Source organism: Chelmon rostratus, chromosome 17 (genome assembly GCF_017976325.1).
Source record: "Chelmon rostratus isolate fCheRos1 chromosome 17, fCheRos1.pri, whole genome shotgun sequence".
NCBI classification, from domain to species: Eukaryota; Metazoa; Chordata; class Actinopteri; order Chaetodontiformes; family Chaetodontidae; genus Chelmon; species Chelmon rostratus.
This window is the reverse complement of record NC_055674.1, coordinates 9,418,765-9,431,331: the sequence shown is the minus strand read 5'-3', so window position 1 is coordinate 9,431,331 and position 12,567 is coordinate 9,418,765. Positions and strand designations below refer to the sequence as shown.

General features: G+C 47.3%; 1 protein-coding gene across 1 annotated transcript in view; it reads left to right on the top strand.

Moving 5' to 3' along the window:
• The window catches only part of sdk2a (sidekick cell adhesion molecule 2a), a 79,528-nt gene extending 67,333 nt beyond the window's left edge, over positions 1 to 12,195 (top strand). Inside the window, exons 30-46 of the mRNA XM_041956725.1 lie at positions 395 to 596; positions 692 to 795; positions 1,074 to 1,144; positions 1,230 to 1,365; positions 1,553 to 1,609; positions 2,069 to 2,170; positions 2,288 to 2,403; positions 2,534 to 2,720; positions 4,245 to 4,382; positions 5,053 to 5,214; positions 5,325 to 5,450; positions 5,555 to 5,719; positions 5,802 to 5,942; positions 6,990 to 7,134; positions 9,507 to 9,636; positions 10,999 to 11,150; positions 11,223 to 12,195. Coding sequence (XP_041812659.1) covers positions 395 to 596; positions 692 to 795; positions 1,074 to 1,144; positions 1,230 to 1,365; positions 1,553 to 1,609; positions 2,069 to 2,170; positions 2,288 to 2,403; positions 2,534 to 2,720; positions 4,245 to 4,382; positions 5,053 to 5,214; positions 5,325 to 5,450; positions 5,555 to 5,719; positions 5,802 to 5,942; positions 6,990 to 7,134; positions 9,507 to 9,636; positions 10,999 to 11,150; positions 11,223 to 11,409 — 2,321 coding nt within the window. The 3' untranslated portion in view covers positions 11,410 to 12,195. The remainder of the gene's footprint in view (positions 1 to 394; positions 597 to 691; positions 796 to 1,073; positions 1,145 to 1,229; positions 1,366 to 1,552; positions 1,610 to 2,068; positions 2,171 to 2,287; positions 2,404 to 2,533; positions 2,721 to 4,244; positions 4,383 to 5,052; positions 5,215 to 5,324; positions 5,451 to 5,554; positions 5,720 to 5,801; positions 5,943 to 6,989; positions 7,135 to 9,506; positions 9,637 to 10,998; positions 11,151 to 11,222) is intronic.
• Positions 12,196 to 12,567: the final 372 nt, after the last annotated feature.

Genomic DNA, 12,567 nt, shown 5'->3' with positions numbered 1-12,567 from the left:
CTCTCCGGCTGCTGTCGCGGCTGTAACTCGACAGATTACGTTGTAATTATGTTGTCATCGTGACACGTAATTATCGTCTACTTCTATGCCTGTTAGCGAGCCAGACCGAAGACGGCTAAACTCGCCGGCTAATTAGAGCCACTAATCCAACTATTAGCGTAGCTGTTCATCCATATACACAAACAATTCCTATAGCACACGACAAACGCGTCATGTGATAAAACATCTGCCTCATCACATCTTCCAGCAGGTAGTCAGGCACGCCAGTCACGAGCTGCTGCAGCATCACATATGTAGGCATGTGATGCTGCTGGTGGGACACTGGGCTGCGTAGTGTACCTTTAAATGATTCACCTCTAGATATTAAGCTTGACCGCGTGTGTGTGCCCACCAGCCCGACCGCAACCCACGAGCCGTCCCGTGGTCCCTCAAGAGGAAGTCCAGGCTCGCAGAGTGCTGTTGTCATGGGAACCAGGCAGCGATGGCCTGTCCCCGGTCCGTTACTACACAGTCCAGTACAGGGAGCTTCCAGACAGCAACTGGACTGTCCACTCTGCGTCGGTCAGCCACGAGACACACTCCTACATCGTGGACAGGTAAACGCCAAGCCTGAGTCAGCAGTTTAAATTAATAACTCATGCAGAACATGACGTGCATGTTGCTTTTTTTTTTTTTTTTTCTCTTCTTTAAGGTTGAAGCCTTTCACTTCTTATCAGTTCCGTGTAAAAGCCACTAATGACATCGGGGACAGCGAATACAGCCAGGAGAGCGAGGCCATCACCACGCTGCAGGATGGTAAGTTGTGACTGATGTAATTAGACCAAACATGTCAGCTCCGAGTCATAATCCGCTGCTTTTCTGCTGAGCTGTACCGAAACACTTTTGTACTTAACATGCTTTTACATCGATGTTTTAACTTTGGATTTTCACTGTGCATACTTTTCGTCAACAATGCGCGTGTTTACTCTCAAGCTGTTCCCTGCCAGACTGTTTAAATTATACATCATGCTCCTCATCTGCGTTGGTTTGCTGATACCAAACTTCTTTTTTTTCTCTCTGTCAATCTACTCAAGCCCCAGACAAAGCACCGACAATTCTGTCTGTAACACCTCACACCACCACGTCCGTGCTGGTCCGTTGGCAGGTACGCTGTCGGGCTGCTTGTGAATGGACGAATGAATGTGTTTTGGTTAAATGTTGGGCATTAAGCAGACTTCTTCTCTTCGTAGCCTCCCTCTGAGGATCACATAAATGGAGTCCTGTTGGGGTTCAGGGTCCGGTACCGTGAGTTACACTACGACCGGCTGCGCAGCTTCACTGTCCGCACAGTTAACAGTCCCTCCGCCAACTGGGCTGATCTCACGGGTGAGTTCTTACTGCTTAGATTATGTGCAGCTTTTTCCAACCAAGCATTGCTTTGATGCTATCAGCAAGGCTTTGCAGTGTTTTTTGCAAAATAGAGATGAGTTTGCTAAGATTGCCTCACCTCTTTCCCAATCCTGTGCACCACCCTTGTGTTTCCAACCCTGCCCACCTTCTATCCGAACTCCAGCTCCTTACAGCATCAGGAACTTAAGTGAATCCTCGCTCACCCAATACGAACTGGATAGTAAGTCTTGCATCTCCCTTTATGTCTCTCTTCCTTCACTCCGCATCTGTTTGCATGTCGTCTGTTGTATTGTACTTGCACAAATTACGCCATTTGTATGATAATTTACAGCAAGTGCACATTGCGCCATCCTCCCACACTCCCGGCTGTATCTGCTGAGGGGCCGTCGCTCGTTCTTATGATGTGTATATGACTTTAATCTCTCTGAGCTGCCCTGTCATTATTTCAGCGTGTTTTCTTTCTTTTTAATCACTCACAAATCTTCCCCGTGTCCCCACAACAACCCCATCTTTTCATCAGTTTGCCTTATAATTCCACCCCTCTGTCGTTTTGTTCAATTTGTGATGTTGTCTTGCCACGGGCGTCTCCATGACTGTGCGGTCTCTCTGGAGTAACTTCTTTTTGCTCTTTTATCTTAACGGTTCTATTATAATGCTGCTATGGGTTCTCTCCTTGCAGATTTGAGTAAACACAAACGCTACGAGATCCGTCTCAGTGTGTATAACGCTGTGGGGGAGGGTCCCAGCAGTGCTCCACAGGAAGTGTTTGTTGGAGAGGCGGGTATGTTTCTTCTCTCACTGTGCAGCATGTGTCTCGGCCCTCTTACGCTTCATCTTGTTTAGCAAGTCACATGAAACATATAACAAGCATTATTGTTTACGCTCTGCCCCGCTCTAGTCCCAACATCCCCTCCCCAAAGTGTGGTGGTCCAGTCCTCCACCGCCACTCAGCTGGATGTCACATGGGACCCTCCTCCTCTGGATGCTCAGAATGGGGATATACAGGGTTACAAGGTATCAATAATGTGCTGTTTTTTTCTGTGTTGCAGCATATCAGCCAAACTTACATCATGCTTCTTCTTCTATTATATTATATTAAGAACATATTAATTCTGCACCCTGAACTCTTTTATTCTGTTTATAGATCTATTTCTGGGAGTTTCAGCTCCAGAATGAGACGGAGCGCCTGCGTACTCTGTTCCTGCCGGAGCTCGGGGTGAAGCTGAAAAACCTGACAGGCTACACCACCTACATGATCAGCGTGGCAGCCTTCAATGCTGCAGGGGATGGGCCCCGCTCCCTGCCCACCAGAGGGCGCACTCAGCAAGCAGGTGAGTTGCAGTAAAAGCAGATGCGGTGGAGGAGATTGCATTGATGTTCTAAACACCAGTGGCATTCAATTTGCAGCTAAGATCACCTGCCAACACCACTTAGCACTCACAGTCTTAGTTTCTGCATTTCTTTATGCCCTTCTGTCTTTCCTTTATGTGTCTCCCCCTGTTATCTACACAGTATTGTTTATTTAACTGCATTGTTTATGGTTCTCAAGTGCTTGTCTATAGCAGTAACTCAAGGTTAGCCCTCTCCTCAGTCACAAAAGGTGAAGAATAGATGACAAGTGTTTCCAACCTGACTCACTCTCGTTACACAAACTCCAGCTGGAGCTGAAGCACTGCGGCTTTAAGGCAAATAATGTAAGACCGGCTCCTGTTCACCAAGAAATACAACACTTTCACGCCAGAGTTTAGTTTCGTCCTGTGGGATACAACATAAGAGATCAGAGTCTTCTTGGCACCTCCTCCAGGACAAGTCATGAGGGTGGAAGCCTAATGACAGCGGCGGAGCACTGAATGCAGAGTGCGGGGGACACATGTAGATTAGCTTTTTTGGCCGCTGCTGCACAAAGACGTCTGTGTTTACCAGCCAGCGAGAGTCCCTCCTCTGCGGTTTCAGCACAAAAATGGTTTACAGTATAAATTTCTCTTGTCTTTTCCGCCCCCTTGAAGGCTGTGACATTGGCGAGGGGTACAAAGTGCTGAGAACTTAAAAACACAGGCAGGAATTTTGGCTCTCTGCACCACAGGGTACTGGGAAGTGAGCCAACACAAGCTTTTGTGAATTTTATGCAGAATTGTGGCGAAATCCTGACACTTAGCTGGATCTGGGTTGGGTCAGCAGGCAGAATTCTCACAGCGCTCTTTCAAGGTCGCAGAGTGATTTTGCGCACTCTTTTGTCGACTTGTGAGTTTGCTTTTTAGTGACTCATTTGCTTTAGCACCGTGTGCACCAGGGCACCTGTTTTCACATGCACGAAACATCTTGTTGTTGGTGCTCTGATAATGAACAATGAAGCTTTCATTCTAAAATCTAAAATCATTTTTCTTTTTTATGTATATCAAATTGCCTGCTGCAGACTATAAGAGTTCTGCCTCTGTTGCACTGCTCCAGTGTTGCTTTTGTTGCCAATTTGAAACAAGTGGGGGAAGTAGCTGCAACAAAAGCAACTTAACTACTCGGAAATGTGCTAAATTATTATTCTGACTCATGAAAACTGGAGAGGAATGTCAAGAATTAATGAAATAAATATTGCTGACATTCAAAACGCTTGCTGTATAAGTATTATAAATAAATAATGAGGTTATTTATTTTCTCTTATTTATGTGTGTCCCAGTTTGTGCTTTAATTACAGAAGTCTAACAATGTCACTGAGAACTTACAGATGTTTTCATGAATATGCAGACGTATCAGTGTCGCTGCATTGCAGTTTTGCAGCTGGGTGCATGTAGTGTGTCGCCTCAGTGCTGTGAGGAGATCCAGCTGTCGTCAAACTCTCTTCTCCCTTTCTCCACCGAAAGCGCCGAGTGCTCCCGGCTTCATCCACTTCAGCGAGTTGACCACCACCTCGGTCAACGTGTCCTGGGGGGAGCCCAAGCAGGCCAACGGCATCATTGAGGGTTACCGCCTCGTTTACGAGCCCTGCACTCCAGTAGATGGTGAGAAACTCTGTCTGGAGCCTAATAACCCTGCCATGTCTTGACATTCCTCAGCAGGCTTTCGCAGACAGTGATTTACTACCTCTTGCCTGGTTACCATATTCTTTTTTAACCCGCGCTGCTTAAGCTCACGCTCTAATCTCTTGCAGATGAGTATAGGCCCCGCAGTAACATATATGGCAAGGCTGATAAAAAAAAAAAACATGTCGGAATGCTCTGGTGAGACTTCACAACTCCGTCTCTCACTGAGAGGAACATGGCTAATAGCTGGCTAAGTGTGGCTGCCTGGACCAGATTGCCAAGTAATTGGGAGCAGAGATGGAATGCTGAGCTGAGGCCGCTGTGGTCCCTCAGCTATCCACTAATGGACCCAGAGCAAAGCCGAACAGAGCAGTGAAGATGGGGAATATTATAAAAAAAGTCTATTATAAAAAGGTCCTGGTGTCTCCTTCTATCTGGATATCTAGAAGGCTGCTGGAATAATAGGCCTTTTCTGCTATATATGCAATAACGCATGTCTCTGATAGTCTGAGTCTGTCTTCTAACTGAATTTGTCTGTGTGACTGTGTGTGTCTGTTCACATGCACAAAGCTTGGCTATGTGTCGCTTGTAGAAAGCAGCGTCTAGAGTCTTAGTGTTTTCTGTACAGACTCCTCTCCTCGCACTCCAGGTGTCAGTAAGATAGTGACAGTAGATGTGAAGGGCAGTGCTCCCCTGTGGATGAAGATCAAAGACCTGGCCGATGGCGTCACCTACAACTTTCGCATCCGGGCCAAAACGCTCACTTATGGGCCCGAGGTGGAGGCCAACATCACCACTGGGCCTGGAGAAGGTGGGACTCTCTAAATCTGGGATGTCTTACCGCTTTGGGTCAATAATGGTGCCTTCTTTAGTGCTAGGGGCCTATTTTTTCTAACTGTCCGCCATTTTTGTCCTCCCAAGGAGCCCCAGGCCCTCCTGGAGAACCCTTTATTTCTCGTTACGGCACTGCCCTCACGCTGCATTGGACCAGCGGCGATCAAGGCCGTGCACCCGTCACTCGATACGTCATCGAGGCCAGGCCCTCTGGTGAGAGACGTCCATGAACAGGTTTTGGGTTTCCAGCGCCTCGACGTGACAGCTTACAGCTTTGATGGTCAGTATACTCACATATTTCCTCATCTTGCCTTCAGATGAAGGGTTGTGGGACATCCTCATCAAAGACATTCCCAAAGAAGTGACATCCTACACGCTGAACCTGGACATGCTGCGAGAGGGCGTCACCTATGACTTTCGAGTAATTGCAGTCAACGACTACGGCTATGGGTCACCCAGCGCCCCCTCCCCCTCTATATCAGGTACTTTAAATTGAAAAATAACGTTAACAAAACAAGGCCAGCTTTTTTGTGTATTAATGTGTGTTATATGTCGCGACTTCAGCCCAGAAAGTGTCCCCGTTCTATGAGGAGTGGTGGTTCCTGGTCGTGATCGCCCTGGTGGGCCTCATCTTCATCCTCCTCCTCGTTTTCATCCTCATCATCCGTGGCCAGAGTAAGAAATACACCAAAAAAGCAGATTCAGGTAAGAAGCTCAGTCTCTCTGTCTGTTGCTGCAACTTAAGCTATCGACTGGAGTTTGTCTGCCTCTCGGACAGCTCCGCTGAGACCGGCATGTTAATGACTGCACATCCAAGGTCTATTTTTGGAAACGGGAGTGTGAGGGCTCGCACAATTAGACAAATTACCTAGATTTCATCAGCATTGTCTGGCTGACAGGGGAAGGATGAGAGTAAAGGTTACCGGTGAAAGAGCCGAAAAAGGCAGGTGAATAAACATTATTGTTCATGTTTAACTGCAGTGAGGATCAATACTGGGATAAATGGCTCGGCAGTGCTTTAATGCTCAGGTCATTAGTCAGACTGAGGGTAATTATATAACTACAGCACTGTAGCAAGAAGCCGATTTTCATGGTTGTGAATTATCCCAGGTGACACCGCTGCTGGAAGAAACTCTTTATCAGCGATTCTATTTTCAATCCCAAAAACATGAAGTAGAGGAAGTTAATCAATATAAGTAGACTTACTGTTAATACTTCACATTATGGTTGGCAAGTAATCACAGTGAGGGCATCTGGGGCTAATTTTTTCTAGCCTTGGTCTAATCAGCCAGCAGCACGGAGCAGCTAGAGGAGAGAGGCGGGAGATCTGGGGGGGGTCAGGGGGTAAAGGGTTAGCCTCATGCTAGTGACTTTTTAGCTTGGTCAGCATTTAGCACAGTGTCAAGGTTACCAGGGTCAGTAAGCAGGGCTGGCGAGACCACTTCAGACAAGGACTGTGTTTGTGTGGGGACACAAAGAAGACTTCTTAGCCCCTCTCAAGCCCCCCACCCTCAAATTTTCTTAGCCATGAAGCTGATCTGTCCTGCTTATGGCTGTGTGTTTTGCCTAATGTACAAAATCATCATTTTTACCTGTGCTGCACATGTAAATTAACCATGTGCAAGTTCAAGTGCTTGTGCTTGAGTTTCATAGTGTTGCGTTCAACCCATCCTTAAGACTGGGCTTAAATCTAGATTTGACTGAAGACCACAAATCATTTGTTTCATCCCACATCCTCATGCCCCTGTGCAGGCAACCACTCCAACTGCACAGCCCTGCCGCTGACCCACGGAGAGATGGTGCGCCTGGACGAGGGACGCTTCCCGGCCCTGGAGCTCAACAACCGACGCCTCTCCGTGAAGAACTCCTTTTGCCGCAAGAACGGCATCTACACACGGTCAGTCACACATTTCCTGCGTGCTCTCGGGCATATTGTTAACTCTGAGTTTCCTCTTGCTATTCAGAGTGTTGCTTACGATGCTGACGGGAATTAGTAATGTAGTGTTGTGTGTTCCCCCCTTCCCTCACAATGGTCTGTCAGTCTTGAGAGAACAAACCGAGGCTCGAGGAGCCCAGCTGCTGATTTGAGCCTCCTTCCGCTCCCCTCGTTGATATTCAGCGTTTGTGTGGAGCAACAATTTATGGAAAGGCGACAGCACAATACCAGCTAATTAGCATTCATGAGCTTCTGCGTGTGCTCTTTGTCTGTCCGTCACCGCTTTAGACAAAGGGTGCTTATGGGTCAGAGCCGGCCATTTTCCTCTGGCCCCCGGCCCGGGGTTTCTCTCGAGCGCGGTGCTGTTAGAGCCGTCTCAAAATAAAGTGCAGCACCGCCAGCATGAGCACATGCCCTTCTAGCCGTCAGCGGGACTTTGGCAGGCGGCCGGCTCTTTGCTAACGTTTAGGTAAACATTAGATAAGAGGAATTTCACAAACTCTGCAGTAAAGCAAAGGGAATGTCCTGTGTGGGGGCATGGGTCACTTGCACGCCGGGGGCTGGACGGATGGTGATGTGGTGCGTCGGGGAGGATGGGAGTTCAGAGTCTGCTTCTTGTCACAGCTAAAAAAAAAAAAAAGATGCTTTTTACACGTTACTGTGCACATTATGGTGGAATGTGCTAGAAGAGCTGCATTAAGGGCAGCTGAATCGGTGCTGTTTTCCCCTTGACCAAGGAGGCCAAGACGGGGATCAAAGGGTCTTGCGTTTCTCCCTCTCTTTGAAGAGCTCCAATCTGGTAACATACTCTTTGCTAATGATCTGTGGACGAAGGAGGAAGAGTGGGAGGGCTCCCTGCGGGATGTTTGAAAGGGTGAGGGGAAGAGGGATGAATTAAGACAGATAAGGCGAGGGGAGAAGTACAGTGCGCCTAAATAATTCAGCGCTCACTGGCAGCGTTTTGGAGCGTGATCGGTTGCAGGATCCATCGCTCCTCCCATGCGCTCACGTGGCCCCCGACTTTTTAATGTCTGACTCAACCTGAATTCAAAGTGGATGTTTTTCTTCTGTCTTTCTTTTCTTTTTTTTTCACAGTCCGCCCCCTCGCGTCATCCCCTTTAACCCAGAGGAGATGTCCCTTTGTTGTGTCAACCCTTTCATGGCCGTTGTCATGTTGTGCCTTAAGCCTCCGGTTGTTGGCATTTCCAGTGATTTAGCTCCCGCGTACATCTCACTACATATTAATTTTCATTTAAGAGCTCGTCAAGGTTGTCTGCTTTATGCCTTAATATTACACTTGACATCGCAGCGTTTGATGCTTGTCTCTTCTGCCCCCACATGCAACGTTTTCCATTTCAGACCATTTAAACATTTACTTTCATGGCATTCCTAGGTTATATAATGTGTTAGGCTTTTTCTCTCGGCTCTTCTCTTAATGCTCTCTTAGCCTGGGTCACATACTGAGCCCACTGATGTAGCTCAGTGATGTGAGAGGTAGTGGTCCGGTTTTGGCCCTCTGACCGTCCAATTCAGTCTCAGCGGACCTTGAACGCAGCAGCAGCAGCCATTACTGCAGAAGAAGAAAAATACTTGTCTGCACAGATGTTTTTCTGCGCTTCACTTTATGAGCTTAATGACTGGAGCCCAAAAAGAAGCTAGGGGTCCTTCTTACTTGACCTGCGCTCATAAAAGAACTTTATAATACTTTACTGAGCTCGGGGCCATGCTTAGTTGCACAGCTTTTCTGCAGGAGGTCTAAATCCCTGACTGCCTCAAACCGTACATCATTCGGCTCTAATCACCACAGAGAATCTTTTCATGAAGATGCTCATCTGTTTCCACACTGGATCCCGTCTGCGCATCTGAGCTCATGCAGAACTCCGACCTGACACTTCGCACAGATCAGAAGGAAACAGCGAAAAGAATTAAACCAGTTCTAATCTCTTCCCTGCTTTGTGTATCAGCGGCTTCCAGGAATGCGCAAATAACCCGTCCTGTGCCTGTCTGGGCTAAGATATCATTTTCATTTTCGTAGTCGACGAACCTGCGCTGCATCCGTGCACGTTGATCCCTCTGTGGGATGTGACGCTCTTTCATTTTCAGAACTATTTCGCAGCCGTCCATTAGTCATCTGAACGATGTCAGTCACAGGAACGATCAGGCTTTTTATAATTTACTCAAACGTGCTCTCAAAGAGGAGAGCGCTCCGGAACATCTCGAAGGGGAATATGATGAAATTCGTATATAACCGTTTGCTCTCTCTCAGTTTCTGCCTTTTCCTTTCTATCTCTCACAGACACTCTTTCTCTGCCTCCTTTTCTCCATCTGTCCAGGTCTCCCCCAAGACCCAGTCCTGGCAGTCTGCACTACTCGGACGAGGATGTCAGCACTAAGTACAATGACCTGATCCCGGCAGAGAGCAGCAGTCTGACCGAGAAACCCTCTGAGATATCCGACTCTCAGGTAAGCAGCGATCCTGGCTCGCAGCCCGTGTCCACTCCTCCGGGTCTGGAATGGGGAATTAAGTTGAATTAAAAAGCAAAACTCAACTGTTTGAGTTCCTCAAAGGGGGAAAGGCCTCCAGGGCAAAGTCATAACCTTTCCAAACTCAAAAATACTTCTCTTATTCCACTTTCTTTTACTTCTGTCACAGTCGCTGTCCACCTTCTTGACATCTTTTTGCCGTAATCGCTGCATTTCCACGTGCAAAAACTAGATTGCTATCTAATTATGAAGCCAGAGGATGAACAACAATTTGATTCAAGTGGATAGGCTCAAACTTAAATATTCTCTGTTAGCACAGGCCAGTCACGGCTGACATCTCTGGATTTGAGTTTCTGATTCTGATTTCTTTCATGGGAAGGAAGCAAGGGGCCGATTCTCATGTCCCGTGTGACTTGAGACGTCTTCACATCTAATTAATTCTCCTCAAACAGGAAGTGTTGCGTTAATCTGGGCTGCAGCTAGTCATGGGATGATTTGAACGGCCCAGTGTGTGTGTGTGTGTGTGTGTGTGTGTGTGGAATAGGGAGGTCTGGTGAAGAGACGGGGAGGTTAGGGATGATGAACGCAAAAAAGGCGGAGACGCAGATTGCGGCAGATCGTGAACAGCTGTCTTCCCACACTCGCTGGCCAATTTATCTGGTACCTGCACAGTCAAAACATTGTTCAACCCGGTTTGAACAAACACCTCTCTCGTGGGAGACACAAACTGGTGTAGTTCTTTTCCTCTGCATAGCCTCCCACTGTTTACCTGCCACTCGTGCAAATAAATGGTGCTTCAACATCTGTTAAGCTGCGGTGTCTCAATAGAGCGGTGGATGGGCAGGCACTTGTCAGGCACACAAACGTGCCAAGTGTGCTATGTTTTCTGTGAGAGCAATTTGCTTTTTTTTTTTTATTATTGTTTGCGTCCCTCAGCCAATTCAGTGTGCTGGAAATGTGACAGGATTCAACCACGCAGGCATTTCGCAAGCAACCTCCAAGACTGATGGCTTCATGTTGTGACAAAAGCAAATTAATCCTGTGAACATTGTCTCTGTCCAATTCTAGGACACGCTTTTGTACGCTTATCACATCTGTGCTCCTCAGAGCTACAGGTGAGCTCCTGTGTGTGAACGACGCGGTGTAGAAGTGACTATCTGCCCCATAGGGTTGCACTGGGATTAATAGATTCCCTCTTGTCTCTCAGTAGATGTCTCCTGCTGTGTTCTGACTCAGTGTTGTGCTGACTGTTAGGATGCTGTGCTAGAGTTAGCTGTAGCCAACATCGTCTGCTTAGTGATCTCACCGTCTTCTAACTCCTTCCTCCTGATTGGCTCGCAGGGCAGCGACAGCGAATACGAGATGGATCAGAGTCGGCAGAAGACCCACTCCTTTGTCAACCACTACATCAGCGACCCCACCTACTACAACTCCTGGCGGCGGCAGCAGAAGGGCGTCTCTCGTCCGCCGGCGTACGGCTACTCCCAGCCCGAGCCCCTGGTGGAGCAGGAGTCACGGCAGCAGCCGCCACCCGTGCCCCCTCTGCCCCCTCTCCTCCCCCAGAGCGCCCCGTCCCCGCAGCCCCAGTGCCAGGGCCAGGGCACTCTGTTCAGGTCTAAGGGAAGCCGGACTCCCACCCCCTCCCTGCTGTCCTCCGAACCCCCTAGCCAGCACAGCACCCTCTACCGGCCCCCCAGCAGCCTGGGCTGCGCCGCCCAGGCCCCTACCGCTGGCTTCTCCTCTTTCGTTTGACACACAGCTCTCCTTCCAATAACAACAGGACCCTGAGGACGAGTCTTTGATTTTGTTGTTGTTGGTTTATTTGTATTTTGCTCTCTTTTTTTTACCTTTTTTTTCCTGTCTCACTGACAGAGTTGTTGCTCAATATTAAGCATTGCAGGCATCTTGAATCGCGTTTTCTCCTCTGTGAAGAGTGTGTGTGTGTGTGTGTGTGTGTGTACGACTGTGTATAGCGCGTATGTTTGGTTCTCATGTGATGTGTATTTTATGAAAAGACAATCATTTGAAAGTTTTTATGCGTTGCTTCAGTGAATTTATTTGAAGGTACAACCGTGTAAACAAGGAAGAACAGAACCCGAGGTTCTGAAAAGAGAACGCCTTGTTTTAAAAACACTGTATTATGTTTAATATGAGAGCTTTATGGAAAAACAACCACCTTAGAACCATATAGAGTATGGACCACTTGGCTTGCTGAGACTGTACAATGGAAAAACCAGCTCTGATGGAATAATGTGATGTTTGGACAAAGGACAAAACTTATTGTGAGGAACAGACTCTGACTTGGAGAGCGGCGCCAGAGGTCAGCGTGGCCCCCGGCTGCCTTCCACTTTCTCACTCTGCCTAATCATTGTTGGAACTGCATTACGTGTTGATTATATGTACTTGTCTCATATTGTTTACCAGATATTTATATCAATCGGCTTCAAGCTAAACATTTTCAGAACATCGCTAGTGACAATGTTATGAATCACATTAAAGCATTGTGGCACCTTTATAGTAGTCTGGGGAATGTGTTGATTGTGTGCTTGTACTCATGTCAGTAGATATACAAGCTAGGAACACTTTCTTAATGTGCATCCGTTTGCTTTTATGTTACAGAACACGTCTGCGGACCAAAAGCACAAATCTTCTCGGTTCAAATGATATTATCCGATCACAACCGCATCACAACACTGTGCTATTAACAGCTGTCAAAGAAGTACAGTAACTGTCTTTATGCAATATAAAGAACACTTTTTTTTAATGGTGTGATGAAGTAGGTTTGCTACAGGTTTACCAATGTAAGAGATCGAAACTGGCATGTTATTTTTCACAACTTTGACCAAATTTTCCAAAATGTAACATTTTTTAAAGACTGTGTTTTCTTGACAGCACTATAAAAAAAAAAGA